The sequence below is a fragment of the Lutra lutra genome, chromosome 17 (genome assembly GCF_902655055.1).
Source record: "Lutra lutra chromosome 17, mLutLut1.2, whole genome shotgun sequence".
In the NCBI taxonomy this organism is placed as follows: Eukaryota; Metazoa; Chordata; class Mammalia; order Carnivora; family Mustelidae; genus Lutra; species Lutra lutra.
Genome location: NC_062294.1, coordinates 26,699,823 through 26,724,476, shown reverse-complemented (window position 1 = coordinate 26,724,476; position 24,654 = coordinate 26,699,823). Strand labels below are relative to the sequence as shown.

The 24,654-nt window shown below is 52.3% G+C and overlaps 1 protein-coding gene across 1 annotated transcript; it reads left to right on the top strand.

The window, feature by feature from the left end:
• Positions 1 to 90: 90 nt before the first annotated feature.
• ADGRG3 (adhesion G protein-coupled receptor G3) lies at positions 91 to 21,099 on the top strand. The gene is given in 13 exon segments (XM_047712271.1): positions 91 to 3,178; positions 3,180 to 3,210; positions 5,618 to 5,801; positions 10,576 to 10,711; positions 12,129 to 12,275; positions 13,080 to 13,214; positions 13,791 to 13,830; positions 13,970 to 14,061; positions 14,193 to 14,305; positions 16,231 to 16,511; positions 16,720 to 16,813; positions 18,188 to 18,471; positions 20,094 to 21,099. Coding segments are annotated over 13 exon segments (1,701 nt in total). The 5' UTR covers positions 91 to 3,127; the 3' UTR covers positions 20,207 to 21,099.
• The last annotated feature ends 3,555 nt before the right edge of the window (positions 21,100 to 24,654 follow it).

Here is a 24,654-nt window from a genome sequence, read left to right as displayed (position 1 = left end):
TGACAAAAACAGGCCAATCAGGAAGTAGCAGGGAGGGCCTCGGGCTGGGGTCCCCCTTCTCAGGACATCAAGTGCTGGACAGGCCACTTGATGGTTCTCACTGTGCACTTCACTGGGCTGTAAGGCCTTGGAGAGCAGGACCGCTGTTCTCAGAAGGACCCAACCAGGTTTGCGTGCGCAGACATCGCTATGGCATGGAACGTGTACTGAGGCAGCCAGAAGCCTGGAGACCTTGTTCCTGGAGACTGGAGCCTTCCCGGAGCCACTGGGACAAGCTGGCACTGATGGGAGTTGGCAGAGAGCAAAGCTACAGTTCCACCTGCCCTGGGATTTGGGGGGGGGGGGGGCAGGGCTTTGCACGTGGCTCCAGGCCCGCCCCCAGCCCCAGTGAGGACCAAGAGAGGTGATGCCAGGGTAATGGCCCTGCCCAGCTAACTTTGCCACTCTCCCAGCTGCTCCCCCACTCCCTGGTCCTGTCTTTCCAGGTGTGCTGGATGCGCTGGGTCCCTCCTTCCAGGCTCTTCTTCACAAACAGGCCCCCGTGAGCCCTCTGAGGGTCATTGTGCCAGGATGGGTCCCCAGCGGTGGGCCCAGCAGGTTGCAGTTCACAGAGCGCTTGTCTACCATCTCACCTCACCTGGCTGCTATCGGGAGGGAGGTGGGACAGGCCCCGTGGTTCCCGTCTGCCCCCAAGTCTTCCCCGCAGAGGAAGTGCCTGGGGTACCATGCCAGAGCCCCCCTGCCCCCCATGGCCTATGAGTGTCCCCGACATCCTCTCCCCACCCCTCCCCAGGTCCAGAGGGCCTGTGGGAAACAGAATCCTGCCTGCACGCTGTGTGGGAGGAAGGGGAAGGGGCTGGGGGTCCTCAGACCCCCAGGGTAGAGCGTGTCTAGCTCGGGCCCTGCTGGGGGATGCTAGGGGGATATGCCTTCTTGATGGGGTGCTCTCTACCTTTGATCTTGCAGTGACCATGGGACCACGCCAAGGGACTTGGCCTCATCCATACGACTTCCTCAGAGCCATCAGATCTGGAGCCTGAGTGGTCAGCCCCTCCCCTTCCCTTGTGCTGCCCCCCATGTGTGTTTGCTGCTCCCACTTCCCATCTGGGCCACCAGTGATCAGCTGGGCGATAGGACAGTAATTGCGCAGTGGGGACAGTTGTAAAGAGATAACGACCGTGGCCACGCCTGGCGGTCTGGACAGTTCCACTCGCATGATCTCATGAGCTCTTTGCGTGTCTTGTAAGAGGTTCAGAGCAGCAGACAGCTCGCCCAAGCTCACCCAGCCACTATGTGGCCAGAACAGACGTCAGCCCAAGACAGACGCCAGCCCAGGCCTTACCAACCTCTAAGCCCACACTCCTGCACACCCCATCCCACCTCTCCTATTATCTGGTCTGTGCAGGGAAGGCTGGGGCCTGCAGAGCTTGTCCTCTCCCCCTGGGGCCCCAGCAGTCATGGGATTGATCCCAGTCTTGTTCAACCCATAGGTGTGAGGGAAGGTGCATTAACACCACTCACAAGCGAGGCTTGTGCCTGGCATGTTACCGGTCTCCTCGAACCCCAACACAGCCCTCTATGGCAGCCTTATTGCTGTTTCTGCTTTACAGAAGAAGAAACTGAGGGTCAGAGAGGTCTCCAGGTACTGAGAAGAGGGTCTGAGTTAGGTGTGTCTGACTCCAAAGCCTGTGCTCGTCACCTTTTCCCAGGGGTCTGCTTGGGTGTGGAAGCCTCTGTGGCTGCTGGACCCCAACTTCACAGCCCCTAGCAGTGTCCCTGGGTGGGCTGAGCAGCCCCCTCTGTACATGGTCACAGGGTGGGGTGAGATAGGAGCGCAGCCCAGTTCCCCACACTAGCCTTTCACAACCCAACTGATGGTGGCGTGGAGCAGGAAGGCCGAGAAAGAGGCCACAGGAAGCATGACACTGAGCAGTGGGGGGGGTGTAGGGGGGTGAGGGAGGTGGGGACAGGCCACACCACAGAGCCTGGGACCTGAGGGACGCTCAGACACAGGGCTCTGGCCAGCGTGGGCAAGCCCGCCCAAGGATGACGACGCCCAGGGCCCTGGGGGTCTTGCTTCTCTCGCTCCTCCTGCTCTGGGCCTCAGGTGAGCAGCTGGTTCCTTGTCCCCCAGGAGACCCAGGGACAGGGAAGTGGGGATGGGTGGGGCTGTCTAGAGCGTGTCTGTCCAAGGAGCCCACCCCGATGACCTCAGCACCTTCTCTGACCCTATCCTCTGAGTGAGTTGTCATCCTGATAAACTTGGGTCAGCTCTGGGTCTCAGGTGTCTTGTGCTCCCCACAGAGCTCCCCATACCCCTCCCCCCAGTCTGGGCTGTGTTTCCCTCACAGGTGGGCCCCAGACACACTCTTACCCAGCTGGCCTCCGAGCTTCTGGGGAAGGGGGTCAGGAGTCTCTGGAGACTGAGGCCAGTAGGGGCTTATATGTTCCTCCCCCTACCCCCTTGTCTGGCTCCTTCCACCCTGACACCCCACCGGCTCCCCTCTCCTGGTCCCAGGAGTGGCCCCCCCAGTCCCCAGTTTCCGGAGCTGGGAACAAGCCTCCCCTCCCCCACCCTCCCTGTTGGCCTTGTGCACACACATGCGGGGTTCTCCAAGGTACTTTGAGGACCCCAGGCCTTGCCTTTGGCAGTTCTCTCTCCTGGGAAAGCCGAGGCCACTCCGGCCCAGCTGGCCAGCTCTTACCTACCCTCCTTGAGGCCCTGTGATGTCGGCAGTGACCCCCTCAGGCAGAGGGAGTGCTCCCATCGCAGTGCCCCCAGTGCTCCTCCTGTTTTGTTCCTGATTTTTTGAATGTCCTGCATGCCTGCCCAGCAGGGGGGCCATGTGGCTTTGGGTGCATGGATCAACCTCTTTGGGCTTCGAAGAATCTTTTCTTCGGTGAAGGGCAAAGTTCAGTCCTTGGCTCAAAAGGGGGGCAAAATGGCGGAGTTGTCCTCCTGGCAGAGCAAGCCATCAGAACCCACAGATTCAGTCACTCAATAACCAGTCGTGGCTATCATCCAGTCTTCTGGGGCACATGGGGACACTGGGCCCTTCACGGAAGGCCCTTCACATAACCACACTGGTTGGGACTTGAAGGGTCCCCCAAGGAACTGAGGTGACCTATGGTGATGGGGGAGTTCCAGTCTGGGCAAAGTGTCAGCCGTTTGAACAGCGTTGAGGAGCCTTGAGAGGCTTATAAGTAGAGGTAAGTCTCTTTCTTTTGTGGACATTTATGGGTCTGCGCATGGGTTCATTCATTCTGTAAACACTGATGGGGAATTCTGGGCTGTGCCAGGCTCTGTGCTGGAGACGCTGTGGCCACAGCAGAAAAAAGCAGGTCCCTTCGGTGGTGAGCCGAAGGGAGGGGCAGGTAGCGTTGCCCTGACTCCTGGCCCTGCTCCCCACTTGAACCTGGATTAAGGTGGTCCCTGGAGGCCAGCTTCTGGGGCAGAGCGGGATGGCAGGGGTAGCACAGGTCTTAAGTGGGGACCAGCATGGTCCTGCCCAGTGCCTGGGCCAGGCTCTCTCTGTCTGGGCTAAATGCTTCCAATGTCTTCAAAAAATAATCACAAAAAGGATAGTCATCTTTTCTGCACTTGCCCAAAGCTTCTCATGTATGACTGTGCCAAAATTTGGCAGTAGGCCAGGAGGGAGGCTCTGCGAACACCCGTCAGGGTGCAGCCCAGCACCGTTTGTAGCCCCTCGGGCACACAGAGGGCTAGGATTACACGGAGAGTGGCACCTTCCCTCGCCTCCCCTCCTCTCTCTTTTCCTCTCCCTCTGCTTCCCTCTTCTCTCTCCCCCTTCCTCCTTTATTTAAAAAGCAAACGAGGACCCCATTATATATATATATATTCATCTGGCATTTGCTTCTTCCCATGAAACAGTGTCATGAAGATCTTTCCTTTAAAGATTTGTTTACTTATTTGTGAGAGAGAGAGAGCATGTGCACGTGGGGGGAGGGGCAGAGAGAGAGATGCTGAAGGGGACTCCCCGCCAAGCACAGAGCCTGACTTAGGGCTCAATCCCAGGACCCTGAGATCATGAACTGAGCTGAAACCAAGAGTCAGACACTGAGCCACCCCGGCGTCCGTTAACCTACCCCTTTTTAAAAATTTTTTAATTTTTTTTTAAGATTTTTTTTAAGATTTTTTTTAAGATTTTATTTATGTATTTGACAGAGAGAGAGAGAGAGATCACAAGTAGGTAGGCTGTGGGGGGGAGAAGTCTCTCCGCTGAGCAGAGAGCCCGATGCGGGACTCGATCCCAGGACCCTGAGATCATGACCTGAGCTGAAGGCAGAGGCTTAACCCAGGTGCCCCAACCTAATGTTTTTTTTTTATGAATTCTTAACACAAGCTAACAAAGATGTAAGAGTGTTGTTCAAAATAGGAAAAAAAAGAAAAAAAAAAAAAGGAGTGAGGATCCTGAAAGCCCACTAACAGAGGACCTGTTGAGAAAGTGTTACCACACCCACCCAGTGGAAAGAGGGATCAGTAGGCTCTGACGTGGAAAGCTCCTCAAGATACCTCGTTCAGTGATCCCGTTCATGTAAATTTTTAAATGATTTACATCCAGATACTTGCCTATGTAATGAAAACTTCCACGAGCTGTGCAGGGAGCTGTCGCTGGTGGGGAACTCTGGAGTGTGAGCTGGGAGCTGTGGGGATGTTTACTGCTCGTTTTGTGTTCTTGTGTACGGTTTTGAAAAAAGCTGTGCATATATTAATTTTGTTGATAGATCGGTAACTATGTAGACCTGTAGCCCAATGTAAATACACAACTATAGAAACAGTTTTAGAATGAAATCCTCACCTCCTGGAGTGATACTGACTCTTTGAAAATTTATGATGAGCTTTATCTTTTACGTATATGGATGGTCTCTAACCTTCCCCCAAACTCACAAGGAAGGTATTATTAGTCCCATTTGGCTGGTGAGAAGAAGGTGCCTCAGAGAGTTTAAGTAACTTGCCTGAGGTCACACAGCTGGTAAGTGACGCCAAGCTCCACCCCACCCCCCATATCAGGTGAAAGGGGAACTGAACGGGAAGTCACGAAAGCTGGTCTGTCATCTTGGAGCTGCCTCCCGCTGGTGCCCTTGCTCAAGTCATTGTGCTCCAGGGACCCTCAGTGTTCTTTCCTCACCCCAGGAGGTAGCTTGTGGGGGTCATAATGAGAATGTGGGAGAAAGAGGTGAACTGAGATAGAACATGCCCGAGAGTTATACCATGAGGCCACAGTTGCAAGGGCTTCGGAATGTCTGATGGGGAACAGCTGTGGAAAGCCCAGCAGACTTCCTGGAGGAGGTGGTAAAGGGTAATAGTACTAACATATGAATCCTTTAATCGACAGAGCCATGTGCCAAGCTCTTTGTACATATCTTCTGCAAAACATCCCACTGGCCCTATGAGGTGGGGGGTCATATCTCCTTTTGCCCTGGAAACTGAGGCCCAGGGAGAGTGAGTCCAACTCAAGTACACATAGCGTGAATGGAGGGGACTGAAATTCTAGCCCACATCACCAGACCCTGGAGCCTGAGCATCTTACCCCCAACCTCCTCCCTTGCTGCCTCTTTACCCAGCCCATTCACACCTTCTGCATCCCTCCTTCAGGTATGAAAAGTTCTAACAAAATAAGTGAGCAATGGAGGAGGAAAACTGAGCAATCAAGAAACGTCTGCCTGGGGCTCATCAATGAGGACCAGTATGAAGACTTCCACCTGGAGAACACTGCTGACTGCTTCACAAAGTGCTCGGAGTCAGGGAATGAACCCTGTGACCTGGAAAACTTGCAGAGGTAAGAGGGCGTTCTGACTTAGAGCAGGAATGTGGGGCTCCTTTGAAGGCTGTTAGGAAGGGACCAAGCTCTCAGTTCATACGGCTTCTGAAAACGCTGCTCCCATCTCATCTTTCCACTCTCTTGTTTGATACCCACATCCTCTCCAATCCACTCATTGAGACTTCTCTGATCCAAGGATTGCAGTGATGAACCAGCCCCCATCCCTACCACTGTGGAAGGTCAGACACAGGCCCAAATGATAATGATTCTAGAGAGTAATCATAGAAAAGGGTGGGCAAGGCGCCAGGTTAGCTCAGAGAAAGGAAGACTGCCAAGGCTTCACAGAGGAGGTGATTCACAAAAAGGCTTTGAAGACTGCATAGGAGTTTTCTAGTTGGATCTGAGCGATGTTAGGAGCTACAGGCTTCAGAACTTCAGGGAGTATTGGGGGAGAACAGCAGTGCTTTGAAATGTGAAAAAGTGAGGTGCTGGGGATGGCGGCAACAATGGGGAGGTGGATTGGGTAGGGAATAGGCTAGAAATATAAGCAGGGAGCAGAGTATGAAGGGTCAGGTAAGCTATACCAGCGTGGGAGGGGGTAGAGCAAGGACATATTTTAAACAGAGCAAGAGCATGGTCAGTTTTGCATTTGAGAAAGATTGCACAGGTTTCAGGGAAGGGTACAAGGGTGGTGATGCAGGAGACGTGACCAGGTAGGATCCAAGCATGGTCTGGGTAGGTGTGAAGGCTGAACCACCACCTTCACCACCAACTGGCACTGCACATCTGCAAAGGAGGGATAGATTAGAAATATCATATGATATAGAACCAGTAAGACCAAGAGACTGATAAGACCAACAGGTTCAGAGATACGGGGTTGAGGGAGAAGAAGGGGTTTAGAACATAACATCTTGAAGAATCAGGTTCAAAAATATTTTTGCCTCTCTCTCCTCCTTTCTGAATCAAAGCTGGCCATCATTCTAAGATACTCGGGACAAGCTCATAGCTGGTGCTCAATGCACGTTTTTTGAAAAAAACAAACGAAAACCCTGTGTTCTCAGATTCAGTGTTAGGACAACAATCTGATTAAACTATGTCATTTCCGTGACCTGAAAACACTGCTACCCCCCATACCGAACCTCCTCCATTAGCTTCTTTGCTCCAGGAGGCTGTTCTGGGAATTCTTCTCTGTGCTGCCTTATGGTGGCAATACGCATTTTGGAAAAAGCAGGGACTCTGGGGTCAGAAGATGTGGATTCTGTTCCCAAATCTAGCAGTTAACCTCCTTTATCTTCACACCCCCATAAAGTTAGTCTGGGCATCAACCCATTTCAACGTACGATTTTGCGGGGAGGGCACAAACATTTCGTCTCTCACCAGGGCTGTTACGAATAAAGCTGCCAGGAACATTTTTGTATGTGTCTTTTCATGACCATCTACATTCATTTCTCTTGGGTGGGTACCTAGGAGTGGCAGTGATGTCGAAGGTAGATGTCTGGGGCACCTGGGTGGTTCAGTGGGTTAAGCCTCTGCCTTTGGCTCAGGTCATGGTCTCAGAGTCCTGGGATCGAGCCTCGAGTAGGGCTCTCTGCTCGGCAGGGAGCCTGCCTGCTTCCCTTCCTCTCTTTCTGCCTGCCTCTCTGCCTACTTGTGATCTCTGTTTGTCAAATAAATAAATAAAATCTTAAAAAAAAAAAAAAAGGTAGATGTCTGATGAATTTTGGTCAGCACTGTTGAAGTCTTCTGCGTGGGTACATTAGTTTACACTCTTGCTGGCAACGTGTGAGAGTTCTTGTGATGCTTGGTATTAATAGTCGTTTTGGTTTTCACCATTCTGGAAAGGTTATGGTGGTACCTCATTTCTTTTTATTAATTTTGATAGCTTTGTGAAGGTACAACTTACATACTATCCAGTCTGTACATTGTTAGAGCATGGTTGAATAATTTAGGGTATATAATGCAATATAAGGAACCATTAAGACAATCATTTTACGGACACTTCCACCAGCTCCCAAAGGACTCTTGTGCCTGTTTGCAAGCCATCCGGGCTCGCATCCCCAGCTACTGTCCACCACTCATCTGCTTTCTACTTCTGCAGATTTGCTTTTGCTGGGTGTTTTCTAGAAGGGCATCATAAAACATACTGTCTTTTGAGTCTTGTTTCCTTCACGTACACTGGTTTTGAGTTATATTCATACATTAGCCTGTATCAACAGTTTGTTCTTTTTTTTTAATCACTGAGTAATATTTCATTGTGTGGACATGCTATGATTTGTTTATTCATTCATCAGTTGTTGGACAATTGGATTGTTTCCAAATGAATATTATTCATTATGAATATAATGATTATGAATAACGCTGCCATGAATGTTTAATTCAGATCTTTGTAGATGTACGTTTTCGTTTATTTTGGGTAAATGCCTAGGAACAGAATTGCTGGGATATCTGATATGCTTTGCTTTATAAAAAACGCCCATCTGTTCCTCAAAGGGTATCTTTTGCTTTCCCATCAGCATGAAAGAGGGCTGTCGTTCTAGTCCATTTTTGCAACATTGTCAGTCTTCTCGGCTATTATGGCCGTCTGGTGCCAGTGGTAGCTCACTGTGGTTTTAACTTGTGTTTCAGAAATGACCAGTGATGTTGAGTGTCTTTTCATGTGGTGATTAGCCATTTGTATCTTTTCTTTGGTAGAAATGACTACTCAAATCTTTCTTTTTTAAAATTGGGTTTTGTCTTCTCATTACAGAGTTTTAAGAATTACTTTTTAAAAAGATTTTATTTATTTGAGAGAGGGAGAGAGAGAGAGAGGATAAGCAGGGGGAGGGGCAGAGGGAAAGGGAGAAGCAGACTCCCTGTTAAGTAAGCAGGGAGCCTGATGCGGAGCTCGATCCTTCAGGACCCTGAAATCATGACCTGAGCTGAAGGCAGATGCTTAACTGACTGAACCACCCAGGCACCCAGAGTTTTAAGAATTCTTCATGTATTCTGCATGCCAGTCCTTTATCAGATGTCAATTTGCAAATATTTTCTCTCAGTGTATGTCTCGTCTCTTTGTTTTCTCAATGATATCTTTTGAAGATCAAAAGCGCTTAATTTTGAGGAAGTCAGATTTAAATGTGTGTTTGTGTTTGATATCATATCAGAGAAACATTTATCCAGCTACAGATTTTCTAAGTTTTCTTCTAAAAGTGTATGTGGTTTTAGCTCTTAAAATTAGGTTCTACATTTGGGGTTAATTTTTTATACATGTATGAAGTAGATGTCTTTATTATTATCATTATTATGATTTTTTGCATTTGGATATCTAATTATTTCAACACCATTTATTGAAAAGAATGCTTTCTCCACTTAACTGCCTCTGGGAGGGCATTCCATTGATGAGCTAAATGGCAGCTCCTGGAATGTCTTCTCCCTACCAAGATAGTAAACCAGAAACCAAAGTACGTCCCTGGGGAGAACTGCAGAGATTAACGCCACCATAAAGGACTTGAGAGATGCAGGGGAGGGGCGGTGATGCCTATCATAACTCATCGTAACTGCCGATCTTAGCTCACCAGAAGCCAGCTGGACGTTGGGGAATGCCTGTGGACTATCCTACACTTAATTGGGCAGTGAGGGGCGCCTGGGTGGCTCAGTGCCTTTGGTTCAGGTCATGATCTCAGGGTCCTGGGATGGAGCCCCGCATCCGGCTCTCTGCTTGGTGGAGAGCCTGCTTCCCCCTCTCTCTCTGCCTGTTTCTCTGCCTACTTGTGATCTCTCTCTCTCTCTGTCAAATAAATTAAAAAAAAAAAAAAATCGGGCGGTGAGTCCAATCGTAGCTGCAGTCCCAGAGGAAATCAACACAACCCCTGGCAACTGACACGTTCCATGGCTAATGCCTTGTTCTCTATCCCAGTTTTCAAGGGCTACTGGAAATTGTTTACTTTGACCTGGCAGAGCCAACAGTAGACTACCATGGTTTCCTCTGCGCTCTGTCAATTCTCCTGATCTCTGTCGTCATTCAGTTCACAGAAACCTTAGTAATCTTGACACTCTACAGAGCACTGTCACTCTGGCCACTATGTTGGCAACATCATGGGGATTGGATCTGATGAGCAAAATTAGCATGTAATTAAGATGCCTTAGGGAAACAGATGTGGACTAGAGGATGGGAAGTAAACCCCACAAGAATTCAGGGGCCCTTCACCTCAGGGAATTTTCTGGGCATTCAGAGGTCTGGAGAACATCACGATATCCATTCTGAGGGTGAAGGCAAGTTGTTGAGCCTCACACCATTTACAATGTAAAAAAAAAAAAAAAGGACAATGTGGAAAAACAAATCTCATGCACCATGAACCAAAGATATCTGCATGGCTATGCTAATATCAAAGAAAATGGTGTTTAAACAGGTGTCGACTTTGTCACTAAAAATTCAACTTTACATCTATGCTTTAGACTTTCTGACTCTGTGTTACATTTCACAACTAAAATAATTTTCAGGTGCTCTGAGAACCAAATCAGGAAATCTTCCCTCAAGAAAGTCAATTGCATTGTTTTGTGAGGCCAAAGAATTTTTAAGTGCATATATCTATGCAAATATATATGTGTGTATTTATATATAGAGAGAAATACAATTAAGTGCTTATATATATAATTATAATTCACTATTATATTTGGTAACAGTGAAAGTCACAATACTTCTTTATTTAGACTTTTAAAAGGTATATAAAAGCTAGACACTTTGTGTAGCTCGGTCAATGGGTTTCAACAATCTCATTCTGCTGCTTCTGATTGGCCGGTGTTCTAATGGCAGGTACTGGCTGAAATTCGAGTACCATCTGCTGGAGAGTCCGATGAGCATAGTGAATACGTCTTTTTTGAAGGCTGCTGTCCAGAATGTCAGCACCCACATCTCAGAAGACTTGTTCTTCTCCCTGACGCCTTCCCAGGTAAAGAGTTCCCTATCCCTGTTGGCTGGTTCTGACTCCATTTCCCTCTGCCATATTTTTCAGAATTCTGAGAGACTCCTGGTCTGTGTTGGGTGCCCACTGAAGCTTATCCCTCGTATGTCCCATTTGAGAGCGCTCTGTCACTTTGCTAATGGTGCTAGTGAGTTGCTTGGGTGGGTGGATCCAGGTGACAGATGACCCAGGGCAAGAGGCTGGTATAATTCGGAAGACCACCCAGTTGAGAGTCAGGGGATCTGGGTTCCAGTCCTGGACTCCCCACCCCTTTACTGGGTGTTTTCCAGGAAACCTCTTCCCCTCTCTGGGCCCCATAGCTCTCATCTGTAAGATGAGCTCTAGATTTACATGGGTCTGGATTCAAGTCCCAGTTCTGCCCTTTACCAGCTAATGTGATGTTGGGTGCATGACCGGAATTTTCTGAGCCTTGGTGGCCCCATCTACAAAATGGTGCTGGCATGGCCCACTTGCAAGGTTGTGGGAGATAAGGCACTGGGAGTGCTGGGTGCAGGGGGCAGGGTGCAGCCTCCCTAAAGGGGTGAAGCTGAGTGTGGAAGTTCAGGAAACAGGCGAGCTGGCCATCATCCAGGTCCTTCTAGATCTGTCTGGAAAAGAGGACATGAAAGATAGGGCCCTTATTGATGTGACCCATCCTCTGCGTGGAGGCACCCGCTGGCCCTGGAGATCACCTCACGTCCTTTGACAAGGGTCCAGACTGAGAAGGAGAAAGTTGGGTCCCTTGCCTCCAACCTTAGCTTCTTCTGTTCCAGCGCCCATGGGATGCCTTTGAGGCAGGACCCGGTGAGACCAGGCTACAGGCCCAATGGACCAGTGAGGTCAAGAGTGAACAAATCACCAATGAAATTTATTTTATTATTTTAACCATTGTTCGCTTTTACAAAACTTGCTGTTGGGCAGGGGGTGGAAATCACATTCCGTGTGAAGTTTTATATTTTCCGCCTCTGCTCACACGGTTTCTCTTCCTGGGGGCTTTATTCTTTCCAGTTATTCCCAGGTCAGTACCCAGACACCATGATCCTAAATCTTGTGAAAGCACAGTGGCTGGCAGGACACAGGCCAGAAGTGCACCACAGCCGACCCCTCCTCACACACTTGCCGGTTGTCCACTCAGCCTGACTGTGACGGGAGGTCACACAGCTACCTGGTTAGCCCCATTCTCCGTAGTGGGACAACTGAGGGTCCATGAGGGCCGTGGCTTCTCTGTAGGCTCACAGCCTGGATGGAGCCAAGCTCCGTCCTGCCTCTCAGAGTGATGCCGTCAGGTTCTGCCCCTCCCCCTGGTGCCTTAGTTTCCCCTCCCAAGTGGGGGAATGGCAAGAGCCCCATGTTGGGGGCCGGAAGCCTGGGGTAGAGATAGGAGCTCTGGGGTCTGTGGTTCCAGGTTCCAGGGCTGGTGACAGAGGATGAGCATGAACACCCCGACAGAGTCCGGCTGCCCAGGAGTCTCTTTGAATCCCTGCAGGAGAACAGGTCGGAGGTCTTGCTGGCCATCACTATCCTGGACATCGGTCCGGGGAATCTGTTCAAGGTGAGGAGAAGCCTAGTGGGGGCTCAGGGCAGCTCAGTGGGTCAATGCTCGGTTCACCAGGGCCCTGTGCCCCAGCTTGCCTTCTCTGGAATCTTGGCTGTGGGTCCCCATGGGGATGAAGGAGGGGATGAGCCTGTGGAGAGCGTTTCTAAAGCAACCTGAGGTCACCCCAGACTTCTGTCTCTGGAGTCTGTGCACTGCATAATCACTGGTCACACTCAGATGTTTGGATTCACACGTCCGTGTCCTTGGACTTGTATGTGTAGCCCAAGTGCTTGTATCCTCCTGTGGGTCCTTATGCATGGACAAACGTGCATGTTCTTTCATACTCCTGGTGCACATGCCGTCACGCGTGTTCCTGTGTGACTGTGTCCGCACAAGCAAGTGCACCCGTGTTCTTGCAAATGGGTCCTGGGCGAGCATCTTCAGAGGCATGTAATGCACTCACATGTGGATAGAGTGCACCACGAGTGACCTCTATTTGGGGCTGATCTCTCTTCCAGCCCTGTGCTCCTCCGGCTCAAAGGGCAGAGGAGCTCTGGGGCCAGCATTGGAGAGCTATCGGGTGGATGGCTTTGCGACCAGTCGGCCTGGGGTGCGGGGCTCCCTGTGATCCAGTCCGAGCAGGAGACTGCAGGGGGCCGTGAGAAGAAGGTTGCCCATGGTCCCTGGGTCCCCTGGTCCCCTAGCCACAGACTTTGCTCTCTAGGCAAGGGCCATGGGTTCTGGAGGTTCCAGGAACCCCCATCAATGCTGGGCTGGGACAGCGCCTTCTGAAGCCTGGCCCCCCATCTCTCTCCACAGGGCCCCCAGCTCAGCCTGGAGGATGGCAGCCGCGTGTTGAATAATCGCCTGGTGGGCCTGAGCTTGGGCCGTATACCTGTCAGAAGGCTGGCTGAGCCTTTGGAGATCACCTTCTCCCACCAGCACCTACCCCCTGTGAGCCCCCGACCCAAATCTGGCAGCTTCTGAGGGGCAGACAGGCAGGGGGTCACGCACAAGCATACGGATAGACAGGTGCAGGACTCTGTAGAGTCCTCTGAAGGATAGACAGCCTTCCACATCCCCCTAGCAACTAAGACCACACACACGGGGACGCCCAGGGACCCATGCCACCCGCACGCGAATGTCCACTTGACCCACAGACACCCTCCCACTCGTGCTTACAGAGGAGCACCAAGGACGTGGCAAACCCATGAGCACGCACATGGGATTACACGCCCACCCACATATACACTCCCCTAAAGGCACATGTACACAGACATGCTACCCTCCCCACGCCGCAGCCCCACAGTGTCCACATCTCTCACATGCTGATCCACGCATACCAAATGGTGCACTTCATGGTCCTGTGTGACCTGTGGGGTGAGCCTTGCTTCCTACCCAATGCACACCCCAGGGATGGGGGTAGGGCACCCTGTCCTCTCCCTTCCCTTCTCCGCACTCTGCTCTCCTCTCTCCCAACCTCCCCCTGCCTCATCTTGCCTCCCGCTGACTCCCACTCTCTGGTTTCAGAACATGGCCCTCAGCTGTGTGTTCTGGGATGCTACTAAAGGTAGGAAGGGAGGGTGTGGGGGCAGAGATCCACAGGTGGGGGCCCCTCCCCTCCCTCCCTTCCTCTCTGGTCCCCTCCACTCCCCCATATTCTCATACACTCCCCTACGTTCCCTGCCCTTCCTCTCCACGGTCAACAGGAGACTGGTCTTCCACGGGCTGCTCCACGGAGCTCAGAGCCAAGAGGACCATCTGTCGCTGTGACCATCTGACCTTCTTCGCTTTGCTGCTGGTAAGGGCCCACCCACCCTGATCCCAGAAGTTCTGGAGCACCGAGGTTTCCTGGCAGCATCCAGGGCCTCTGGGATGTGTGAGGCCTGGCCTCCAACTGATGGGGTCCCGGTTTGGGGGGGTCGCCCACAGAAGCCGATCTTGGACCAGGCCACCGTCCAGTTCCTCATTCGCATTTCCCAGGCTGGCTGTGGAGCCTCTATGACCTTCCTGGCCTTTACCATTGTCCTCTACGCTGCCCTAAGGTGGGTGATCCCCCACCCCCATCCCAAGTCTCCCGCTTGTCCTCAAGGGTGGGAGCAGAACAGGTTAGAAAGCTCCCTGCTTGTGCAGCATAATACTGATAGCCTTTCCAAACTTTACTTTCCTCATCTATAAAATGGGGTTTGGGGTTGAAATGTGTCAGAGCTATTTCAGTTGGTAGTGGCAGGAACTCAACTCAAATTCACTTAAACACAATGGGGGAATATGTGGTTGGTGGAATGATGCTCCCTTCAGGCATGGTTGGATCCAGGGGCTCAAAAGATGTTCCCCGGACTTGCTCTCCCTCTGCCTCTCCCAACTTTGCTTTCTCCTTTGTCAGCCATGTGAAGCAGCTTCTTCACTCTCAGGGGCCTTGGGAAGCCCAGGGATTGTCTCACAGCTTCTTAGCTTTCTAGGCAGCAAATTTTCTATACCAAATTCCAACACTGAAGCCTTTTTTTTTTTCAACATTTTATTTTGATGTAATCGTAGACTAACAGGAAATTACAAAAATGCTGTATAGAGTCCCCTGGTTTCTTTATCCAGCTGTTCCTGGTGATATCATTTTCTAGAACTGTAGTATCATACCAAACCAGGAAATCGACATTGGTACAGTGCCAGAGGACTTCTGTAAATTTTTACATGCATTTGTGTGTGTGTGTGGTGCAGGGTAGGGAGGGGGTTTCTATGCAATTTTATCCCACGTATACCAGAGCAGAGTTTTGCTGGTCTCACTTGAGTCACGTGCCCATGACTGAACAGGCCACTGTGGTCAAGAGATTGATGACACTGATTGGCCAGGCCAGGTCATGTGATTGCTCTTGGATTTGAGCCAACAAAAAGCCAACCTCACCCCAAACATCAGGCCTGCCAGCAGGGAAGGGTGTTTCTCAGAGACACGCAGGTCTGTTTCCAGAAGGAGGAGCAGGTGTAGGACAGGCAGAGATCACTGTGGCCTGTGCTCAGGCTCTCTGGGTCCAGACCAGGGCTCTCCACGTGCCTCTTTGCCTCTGTCCCCAACTGGCCCTGGGCTGCAGCCCTGTCTAGCCTCCCCACCCCCATCTCAGACTAAAGCATGAGTGTGAGCAGTGCCAGCCCTGCCCCCCACCGAGCCCGGTCCTGGAGCACAGTCCCCATTCCCGACAAGGTGAGTGGGACTTGCCAGCGGGCCACACTGGTGGACCTCGTGAGCCAGGCCTGGCACGCTGGGAGGACTTATCACCGTCTGTCATGGGTGGGCCTTGACATCGCAGGTGAGATGGACACAATGCCTCATACTCCCATCTAGGCACCTGGGCTCCTATTCCTCCAGTGAGAGCCCTCAGAATCTGATTTGCTAGGAATTCTGAGTGGGAGCTCCACAGAGAGGGAGTGAGTCCCTGTCCTCTCTGGGCCTCACCCTACTACATCTTGGCCTCCTACCTCTGTGCCCTGTTGGTCAGTCCATTCACTCAAATAATGCAGGCAGGGCCCCCTGCTGCCTGTTGTGCTGGCTCTTGGTTACAGTCAGAGGAGAGGGGAGAGGGCTACCCTGCGCTGCAGGAAACTTCCAGATCAGCATGGGCTAAGTGGCATTCAGAGACAGCTTCCTGAGGAGGAAATGCCCAGGGAAGTTTCTGAAGGAAGAGTAGGAAAAGGCATTGAGAGCAGAGAGCAGAGCAGAGGCGAAGTCTGGGAGGGACGGAAAAGCAGGATGCAGTCAGGGAATTGCCAAGTGTGCGGTTTGGCACTAGCACGGCGTGGAGGATGAGGCCTGCGGGACGTGGACCCCCCCAGGGCCCCGTGAGCCAGGAGAGAAAGAGAGCTCCCGCGGGGGGCTGGCCGGGCGCACCAGGGGCGGTGGGGTGGGGAGCCTGCGGTGGGGTCCTCCCCGACAGGAGCTGCGGCCCTGCCTCCTGCGGCCTCTCATGGGTCCTTCTTGCCCCAGGTGCTACCGGCAGAGGTTCAAGTCAGAAGACGCCCCCAAGATCCATGTGGCCCTCAGTATGAGCTTATTTCTCCTGAATCTCACCTTCTTCTTCAATATGGGGCACGGTCCTCAGCCGTCGGGTGCCACCTGCCAGGCCTGGGCGGCTGTCTTCCACTACTTCCTGCTCTGCACCTTCACCTGGATGGGCCTGGAAGCCTTCCACCTCTACCTGCTCGTCATCAAGGTCTTCAACACCTACTTTGGGCACTACTTCCTGAAGCTGAGCTTCATGGGCTGGGGTAGGTGCAGCTCGGGGGGGGGGGGGGTGGCGCAGAGAGCATGGCCGGCGGAGGGAGGGGCGGGAGGGAGACCTGTTTAGGGCAGAGAGGTGTCTCCCTCTCTCAGACAGGCTCAGGGCTTGAGGCACGGGCAGCTGGAGGGGATTTTGGAGGAGGACGTGCCAAGGGAGCCCCAGCGATGCCGTACCTCCTCCCCTGTTGTACCCAGGCCTGCCTGCCCTCATCGTCTTTGGCACCGGGACTGCGGGCAGCTATGGCCGCTACACCATCCGCGACAAGAGGAACGCCACCACCCTGGAGCTGTAAGAGGGGGCTGGGGGGGGAAGCGGTGACATCAGGCCCCTGGCTGCACACACCTGGGCCAGTGGGATGTCGGGAGAGGAGGGGATCCTGGGAAGAGAGACCAAGCCAAGGCAAAGGACTCTCCAGCTAGCTCACAGTCTGGAGGGGTAAACTGAGGACTGGAAGGAGAAAGTGCAATGAGACGGGGGTCTGAGACGGGAGAGAGTGAGCTGTGGCAGGATGCATTGCTCTAGCCTGGACACCACCAACCCGTATGGCACCTTTGGGCAGATTTAAAAAGGTATCCCATCCCTCCCCACTCTGCCAACCTGCCATGCCAGGGGCTCAGCCTGGGGAATGGGAGGTGAGCTGGATTTCAGCCTGACCCCCCCCCCACCCCCAGCCAGGTGCCCTTGAGCAGGACACAAGCTGCCCCACGTTGGTGGCAGGCCTGGTTCTAGCTAGGTGCTGCCTCTGAATTTCTATGTGGGCTAGCCTGGCCTCCCCTGGGGCCTCAGTCTCCTCATTTGTACTGGGGTGGGGGGTGGTAATGGACATTCTCTTGAGCCTTTTGCCCTGCAGTGCAGGAAGCATGGGGCTGAGTGAGCCTTCTCCAAGGTACCCTCCCCTGGGCCCATGGCTCTGTGCTAAGAGAGGCTGGTGGGGTCTTGGTCCTGTCCCTAGAGCCTCAAATACAGGGGCCACAGGGGCTGGGGAGGTGACATATGTGCACGCGGGGACCCAGGTGGGGACTGTAGTAGATAGGCAGTCGCATACCTACCTAATGTCCCTTGGGGAGGCATGCACAGAGCTGCCAGCTGTATGCTTTTATAAGAAAAGCAGAGGGGCGCCTGGGTGGCTCGGAGGTTGAGCATCTGCCTTTGGCTCAGGTCATGATCCCAGGGTCCTGGAATCGACTCTGGAGTCCTAGGATTGAGCCCTGAGTCCTACTCTCTGGTCAGTAGGGAGTCTGCTTCTCTCTTGGCCTCTCCATTCCCTCACCCCCCACCTCCCACTGCTCATGCTTCCTCCTTCACTCTCCTTCAAATGAATAAATAAAATCTTAAAAAAAAAAAAAAAAAGGAAAGCAGAAATCTGGATACTTATGCCAAACCTCACGCTTTTTAAAGGGTAGTCATTAGTTTAATTTTTTTTACAATACAATGTGGGGTAAACCAAACATGTTTTGGGGCCAAATAGGCTCCTTTGCACTTGCTGGTCTGAAGAGATGGCAGATTGGAGCCTCATGACAGCCCCTCCCCAGGAGAATGGGGGGTTGGTGGGGGGTGGGGGAAGGGGTCTTTTGGGTCACAGAAAGTCGGTCAGGGGAGAGTGCCGGGGACTTGCTGTGTGGGGGCACATCTCCAGCCCTGGTGGCCATCTGCCTCCTCCAGGTGCTGGTTCCAGGAGAATACGGCTGTCTCTGCCCTCTATGTCACTGTCCACGGCTACTTCCTCATCACCTCCCTCTTCAGCGCTGTGGTGCTGGGCCTGGTAGCCTGGAAGATTTTCACTCTGCCGAGGGCCACAGCGGGCAAGGAGCAGGGACCGAACTGGAAGGGGGTCCTCACCGTGCTGGGGCTCTCAAGCCTGGTGGGTGCCACGTGGTGGCTGGCCATCCTCATGCCGCTGGGCTGGTCCACCATCTATATCTTCGCACTCTTCAACTCCCTGCAAGGTGAGGCTCTGGGCCCAGGTTTGTGATGCTTCGCCTAATCTGTTAGGGGGTGTTTTGCGGGTATGGAGAGGGGTGGATGGCAAGACATAGGATTCTGCTCAGGCTGGCTGACCTGGGAGCTGGCACCAGCCACCCAACTGAAGCAGACACTTCCCCTATTTTTTCTTCAGAGCTGTGTGTAGTGTCTTATCCTCTCTCTGTGCAAACTCCTTCCCTCTCTCCACTGGCCCTTTCCCACCCAGGGTCCCAAATGGTTTTTTCCATCCCATGTAACCTTCCCTGGCGTGTGGTTTGATTCAGCTTGGTCTGTGTTCTCAGGAGAGTCAAGGATCAGATCAGGCCATCTTGGGCTAGGTGTCCACCTCTGGTCCAGGCAGCTGTGACCAGGAGGTCAGGGGCACGTGACATGATGGGCACATGACACAGATGGTCTGTAAGGAATTGTGGTGGCAGAAGGATGTGATTAGCAGAGGAAATGACTGATAGGTGTGCTCCCTGCCCCTGCAGGGTCTTTCCTCCGATATCCAGGGGTCGGGATCGAGCCCTGAGTCCTACTCTCTGGTAGGAGAGGGCCAGGCGTCTGGGGTGTGACTGATGGCTCCCCCTTCCTCTTCGCTCCCCACACAATGTCATACACAGGCATCACAGCCTAAGACGAACCACTGTGAAGGGACTGACGAGGTGTGCTTTGACTTTGAGTCCAAGTCTCACAGCCAGTGGCCCGAGGCCCACCCAAACAGGGCTGGCTCCCAGGGCCTCCTGAGGCCATGTGGCATTGCGGTTGGGTGGCCCTGGGGATAAGCAGACCCAGAAGGGAACCCTGGTTCCACATACCACCTCAGCAAGTCCCCCAGCCCCTCCGATCATCTTTAAAGCTGGGACAAAGCTGGTATTTTTCTCATCAGATTTTGCGATGAGTAACTGAGCTAATGCTTGTGGAAGACACAGATGGTCCCCAGGGGAAGAATCATGAGTCTGTATCGGGGACATCCCGGGGTTGGGGAGGGGAGGCACCTTGAAACTAGACTGTGTCATTATTCTTCCAGGGGCCACCTTTTGTGTTTAAGCCTGAACACTTCACTCTATGGAGTTGTCTCAGCTGAGTGCGAGCGCCTCAGTACATTGCTCTTCCAAACACCGTGGCCCTTAGTGCGCTTGAACGTGTCTCCATCATTTGGTGGTCGTTTCGAGTTTTAGTTGTAAACTCCTTTTAAACCCACACAGCATTTTGACTTTTCTATCGATTTCTGTGCTTACTCTAATTTTCATACCTCCCACTTTCCTGCTTCTTCCTGCTGGCGTGAGTCCGGGAATAACTCTTAGCGGAGCGTGGCAGAAGCCAGGCTGGCTGTTGGGTCTGCATGGAAACGCCTTTATTTCACTCCTCCCTTTCTGTGATGGATGTACGTCTTATGTGATTGTCAGGGCCTCCGTTTCTCTCTTCCAAGATTTCTCTTGGGTTCTTGGTTGGGCGTCGGCTTCGTTTTTGCCCGATGTTTCTTTCCATCATTTCTTGAACTTTTGCAACGGAGCGGACTGTCTCTGTGCAGCCGCCGGCCAGGCTGCCCAGCGCCCCGGGGGGTCCGCACGCAGGCTCACGGAGGCCCCCTCCTTCCCAACAGGTGTCTTCATCTTCTGCTGGTTCACCACACTCTACTTCCCCAGCCGGAGCGCCATGGCCTTCTCCTCTAGCGTGCCCCGAGCTGACCAGGTCCACACCACGTTTCATGAATAGGAGGCCTCCGTGGGGTCAGGCTGGGAGCCGGCCCCACGTTCTGGACTCAGCTCTGACTTCCCATGTGGCCTCAGGCTGCTCCCTGTCTCGATCTGGGCTTCAGTTTCCGTGTTTTTACAGCGTGGCTGGGGAGGGAGGAGATGGGGACCAGAGGGGACCACCTGGCCTCAAAGGTTCCGTCCAGATACTTTGATGGGTCCTAAAGTCCACGAATCAAGGATAGTAGGAATCTAAGTTTCTGATTCCCCGAAGACCCCTGCCAGCACAGAGAGGTGCCCCCTCATCCCTACCCCCACCTGAAGACCCCTGCCAGTACCGCCCCCTCTTCCCACCCCCACCTCCTGCCTTCATAGCCAAGCAGCTCATCTCTGCCTTTGGCCACCTTCTGGTCTCCCCTTGAAGGATCCCAGCCTCTCCCCTTCCTCCCCCTTCCATTGCCCTCCCACACCCACACCCTATGGCTGCCTGTCCCCACCCCCTCAGGCACTGGGGCAGTTGTGGACTAGAGCTTTGGGTCTATCTTCAAGGATGAGCTCCCGCCATTCAGGGGGCTGCCAACCCTCCAGCTCTTCCGGGACACGGAATTTCAGAGAATGCCATTTCTTCGGTAGTGGATGTCATACCACTAGCGGCTGCCCCCGGGTTCTGATGGCTGCTTGTGTGGTCCGACCTCCAATCCGCCCATCCCTGTGGACTGGAGGGCGAATGGTCCAGGGCTCTGCACATGGGAGGGCCGAGGGCCAGGGCAGGGGAGCCGCAGGTGGAGCTAAGTGGAGAGAGAGAAGGCTTTTCTCCCAGAATCCCACGCAGCAGGCATGTTGGCCTCACTCCCCAGCTCAGCCCAGCCCGAGCCTGGCACGGTTCAAGCCCCAAATAAATATCTGTTGGCTGAAGAGATGGATGTGTGAGTTTGGCATCAGCTGAGCAGGGTTCTGAGCTGGGGAGGGTCTGTGTCACCTCCAGTGGCTGGCCTCTGTTTCACAACATTGCTACTGGTTTCCTCAGTAGGAAACAAAAGAGGCAGAGATGAGAGAGAGAGAGAATCAACAGATAAACCAACACAAAGAAAGAAAAAAAGAGTGGAGGGGACAGAAAGACAGCAGCATCCTGGTGGCTCCACCCCAGGCAATCATGCCCCAGCTCCAACCTTAAGTTCCTAACCCCTGGGGCCATCTCGCCTTCCCTGCTTACCCCCGCCCTTGCCAGTGTGCTTTGCCAAGGTCAGGCACCTGCTAGAGGTGAGAAGCCACTATTAGGAGACCGTCCCCCACAGTCCCTGGGCTGCCATCCCGCCTCCTGCTCCCCGATGCCCGTGCCCAGTGGATGTCCTCTCTTCTCCCTCCTCCCACCCAGCAAACGGATGAAAGACAGGAAGGCAGAGGCCCTTGCTTTATGCAAGCTTCTGGGTTCCTGGAAGAGAAATTCTAGGGTGTGGACAATTGCAACAGTTAGAGCCACATTATATCAGGTTTTGTGATAAGCTTGGTGGGTTTGGGGACTTACGTTTACAGATGTCTGTTTCTCACACTGGAGGGCTGGGCTCCCTGACCCCAAAATCTCGGAGTTTCTGAACACAACCCTGCATGCTCTACAGCTGCTTCCATGTCTGACGGGCCTGGGTTCAAAGCCCGGCGCTGCTACTTAGGCCCTGTGTGATGCAGGGCATGTCACCTCACCTCTCTGAGCCACAGTGTCTCCGTCCATAAAAATAGAGGTCATCAAGTTCTTGCCTCGACCTAAGAGCATTAAGTGAGGTGGCAAAAGTAAAGACCCTGGTATTGGAGACTCCTGCAGCTTAAAGAAAGAGCAGGTGGCCCCCTTGTGTGAAGCCTGAGCCTTTGAGACCTGTGTGTGACATGGGAGGGGTATGAAGGGTTAAATCTACCTTCCAGATTCCTTCTACAGTCCCTGCCAAGTGGACACCAAATGGATCGGCCCCCCGTTCTTCCTCCCAGAGCATTTCCTGGGTTCCAGAACTATTGCCTCCGCTGTGATCCCTGAGTCTCCTGAGGCTCTGGCTTTCCCAGTTGGATGTGGGAGCAACAAAACCATAGCCACTGAATGGGCTGGATTTCCTGGTGCCAATGGAGAGGGAAGATGGGGAGATGTGCTTAATGGTGGGGATGTGTCCCTTTCCACTGACTGTCTAGCCCAGGGCCAGGTAGGGGCAGAGGGGCTGGGGTCCCTCATTACCTGGGATCACCCTAAAAGCGGCTCCAAGTGCCAAGCTGAGCACGTGCTAAGGGCAGGTGGTAAAAACGCACCCCAAGTCCCAGTGCAGATGAATGGGGCTCCCATCACCGCAGAACCACAGCAGCAATCTGGGAGATGGGCGGCACTAGGCTTAAAGGCATAAGGCACAAACTCCAAGGTCAGCCCGTCTGGACCACATTCTCCCTCTGCACCTCTCATTGGGCCAGTTCCTCCCCTACTGAGCCCATAAAGCAGGCAGAGCAGTGAGGGCCCCACAGAATGGATGAAGGCTTCAGGGACATTCTGGCTGGGAGGGCTGCCCGGTGTCTGGACCCCCAGCCCAGCGTGAAAGTGACTGATCCACAGCTTTGCTCCAGGCCACTGTGGTCATCTGCAAGGAGGGCTTCCCGCCATGCCTCCCTGCCTGGTTCTTTCTGCTCTGTACCAACTTCTTCATTCCTTGTAATTTTCACTATGTTACAACAAATGTGCAGGAAATAAGAAGACGTACTGGCCCTGTGCTCGCAGATGGATAATGTAATATCAAAAGACAACAACTCTTCACAAATTAACCTAAGAATACAACATGGTTCCAATAAAGATTTTAAATGGTATTTTCTTAGATTCCTCCAAAATGTACTGTAACATTCATACAGAGGCATATGGCCCTCAAATACCTAAGTTAACATTAATGAAAGAGAGCGTAAAAAGAAGACTTGACCTGCAGATGTAAAGATATTACAAGGCCATACTGGTGAATCCAACATGGGATCTGAGCGGGGATAGGCATGAAGGCCAGTGGAGCAGAAAAAAGGGCTCAGCGGCAGATTTATACACACTTGGGGGTCTTATGGCACAACAATAGTGGCATCGCCAATAAGGGACAGATAGTCTCATGATGATGTTGGAAAAGTGGCTCGTTATATGAGGAAAAATAAAACAGGATCCCTCCCTAACTTCTTATCCACAGATGGGCTCCAGGCAGAGTAAAGTTTCTTGATGGAATGGCAAAACGATAAAGTTAATGTAGTAAAATATTTTTGTGACCTAAGGACAAGGAAGGACTTTTCAAACAAAAAATCATAAGCACAAAACATCAGACCAAGAGCGGGTACGTTTCATTACATCAAAATGAAGCGTTTTTCTGTTCAGTGGAAGACACCATAGGCCACGTTAGCAGGCGTGGGACAGAGTGGGGGAAGGTATTTGCAACATCTGAAACCAAGAATTGACATCTGGAAGGCCTGCAAATCAAAACAAGGGTACTTCCCTAATAGAGAAAAATGGGCTGAGATTTTAAATGGCAATTTCAGAGAAAGAACTATCTAAACATAGTAAGTTAGCCCACGAAGACACATTGGAAATCATCAGTGATCACGGAGTTGCACTTGAAGATGACAGGGGGACATCACTGTATCCTCATTGTATGAAACTGGCCAAGGGCAGGACAGGAAGATGAATAATGTCAACTAATGGGTGGGGGGTGAGGGTATAGGATCTCTCAGGCCTCGTGGACCTTGGGTAGAGTGTAGCTTTCACAGCCTGGAGAAAAACAGGGAGCTGCCTCTCATTCAGCAGTCCTGCTCCTGGTCCTTTACCTGAGAGGAATTCTCTTACAGGTCTAGAAGGGGCACGGCCGATGATGCGTGTGGCATTATCTGTAGGGGTTGGTGGCAAAGGGAGTTGAGGATGGGGTCCGTCACTGGGAGAACAGAGTGGATCCCTACCGTGGACACACAGCAACATGGATGGAACTAAAAACACAGTTCTTAGTGAAAATAGAAGAAACGGAGGAGGTATTAACACAGTATCATGTACATAGTTAAAAACAGCAGCATGCAAAACAGTGCCCATTTGGGGGAAAAAATGGATCAGAATCGGTGCCTAGGAGGGTCAGAGAATGGGATTAGGTATAGGGATAAAAGGGAATAAATAAAAACACAAAAGAAATGAGATCAGCCAAACACACTACCTGCTTACCTTTCCCTCCTCCTCATTCACCCTCGCCCCAAGGGAATTCCCCAGAAGTAATCATAGGACATGCTGCCCCATGATCTTGCTCTCAGCTTCATTTATCCTTCACACTGTATTTTTCATGACTGAGTACTATTCCGGACAGAATTTAAAATCTTTATTTATTTATTTATTTTTTAAAGATTTTATTCACTCATTTTACAGACAGAGATCACAAGCAGGCAGAGAAGCAGGCAGAGAGAGAGAGGAGGAAGCAGGCTCCCTGCTGAGCAGAGAGCCAC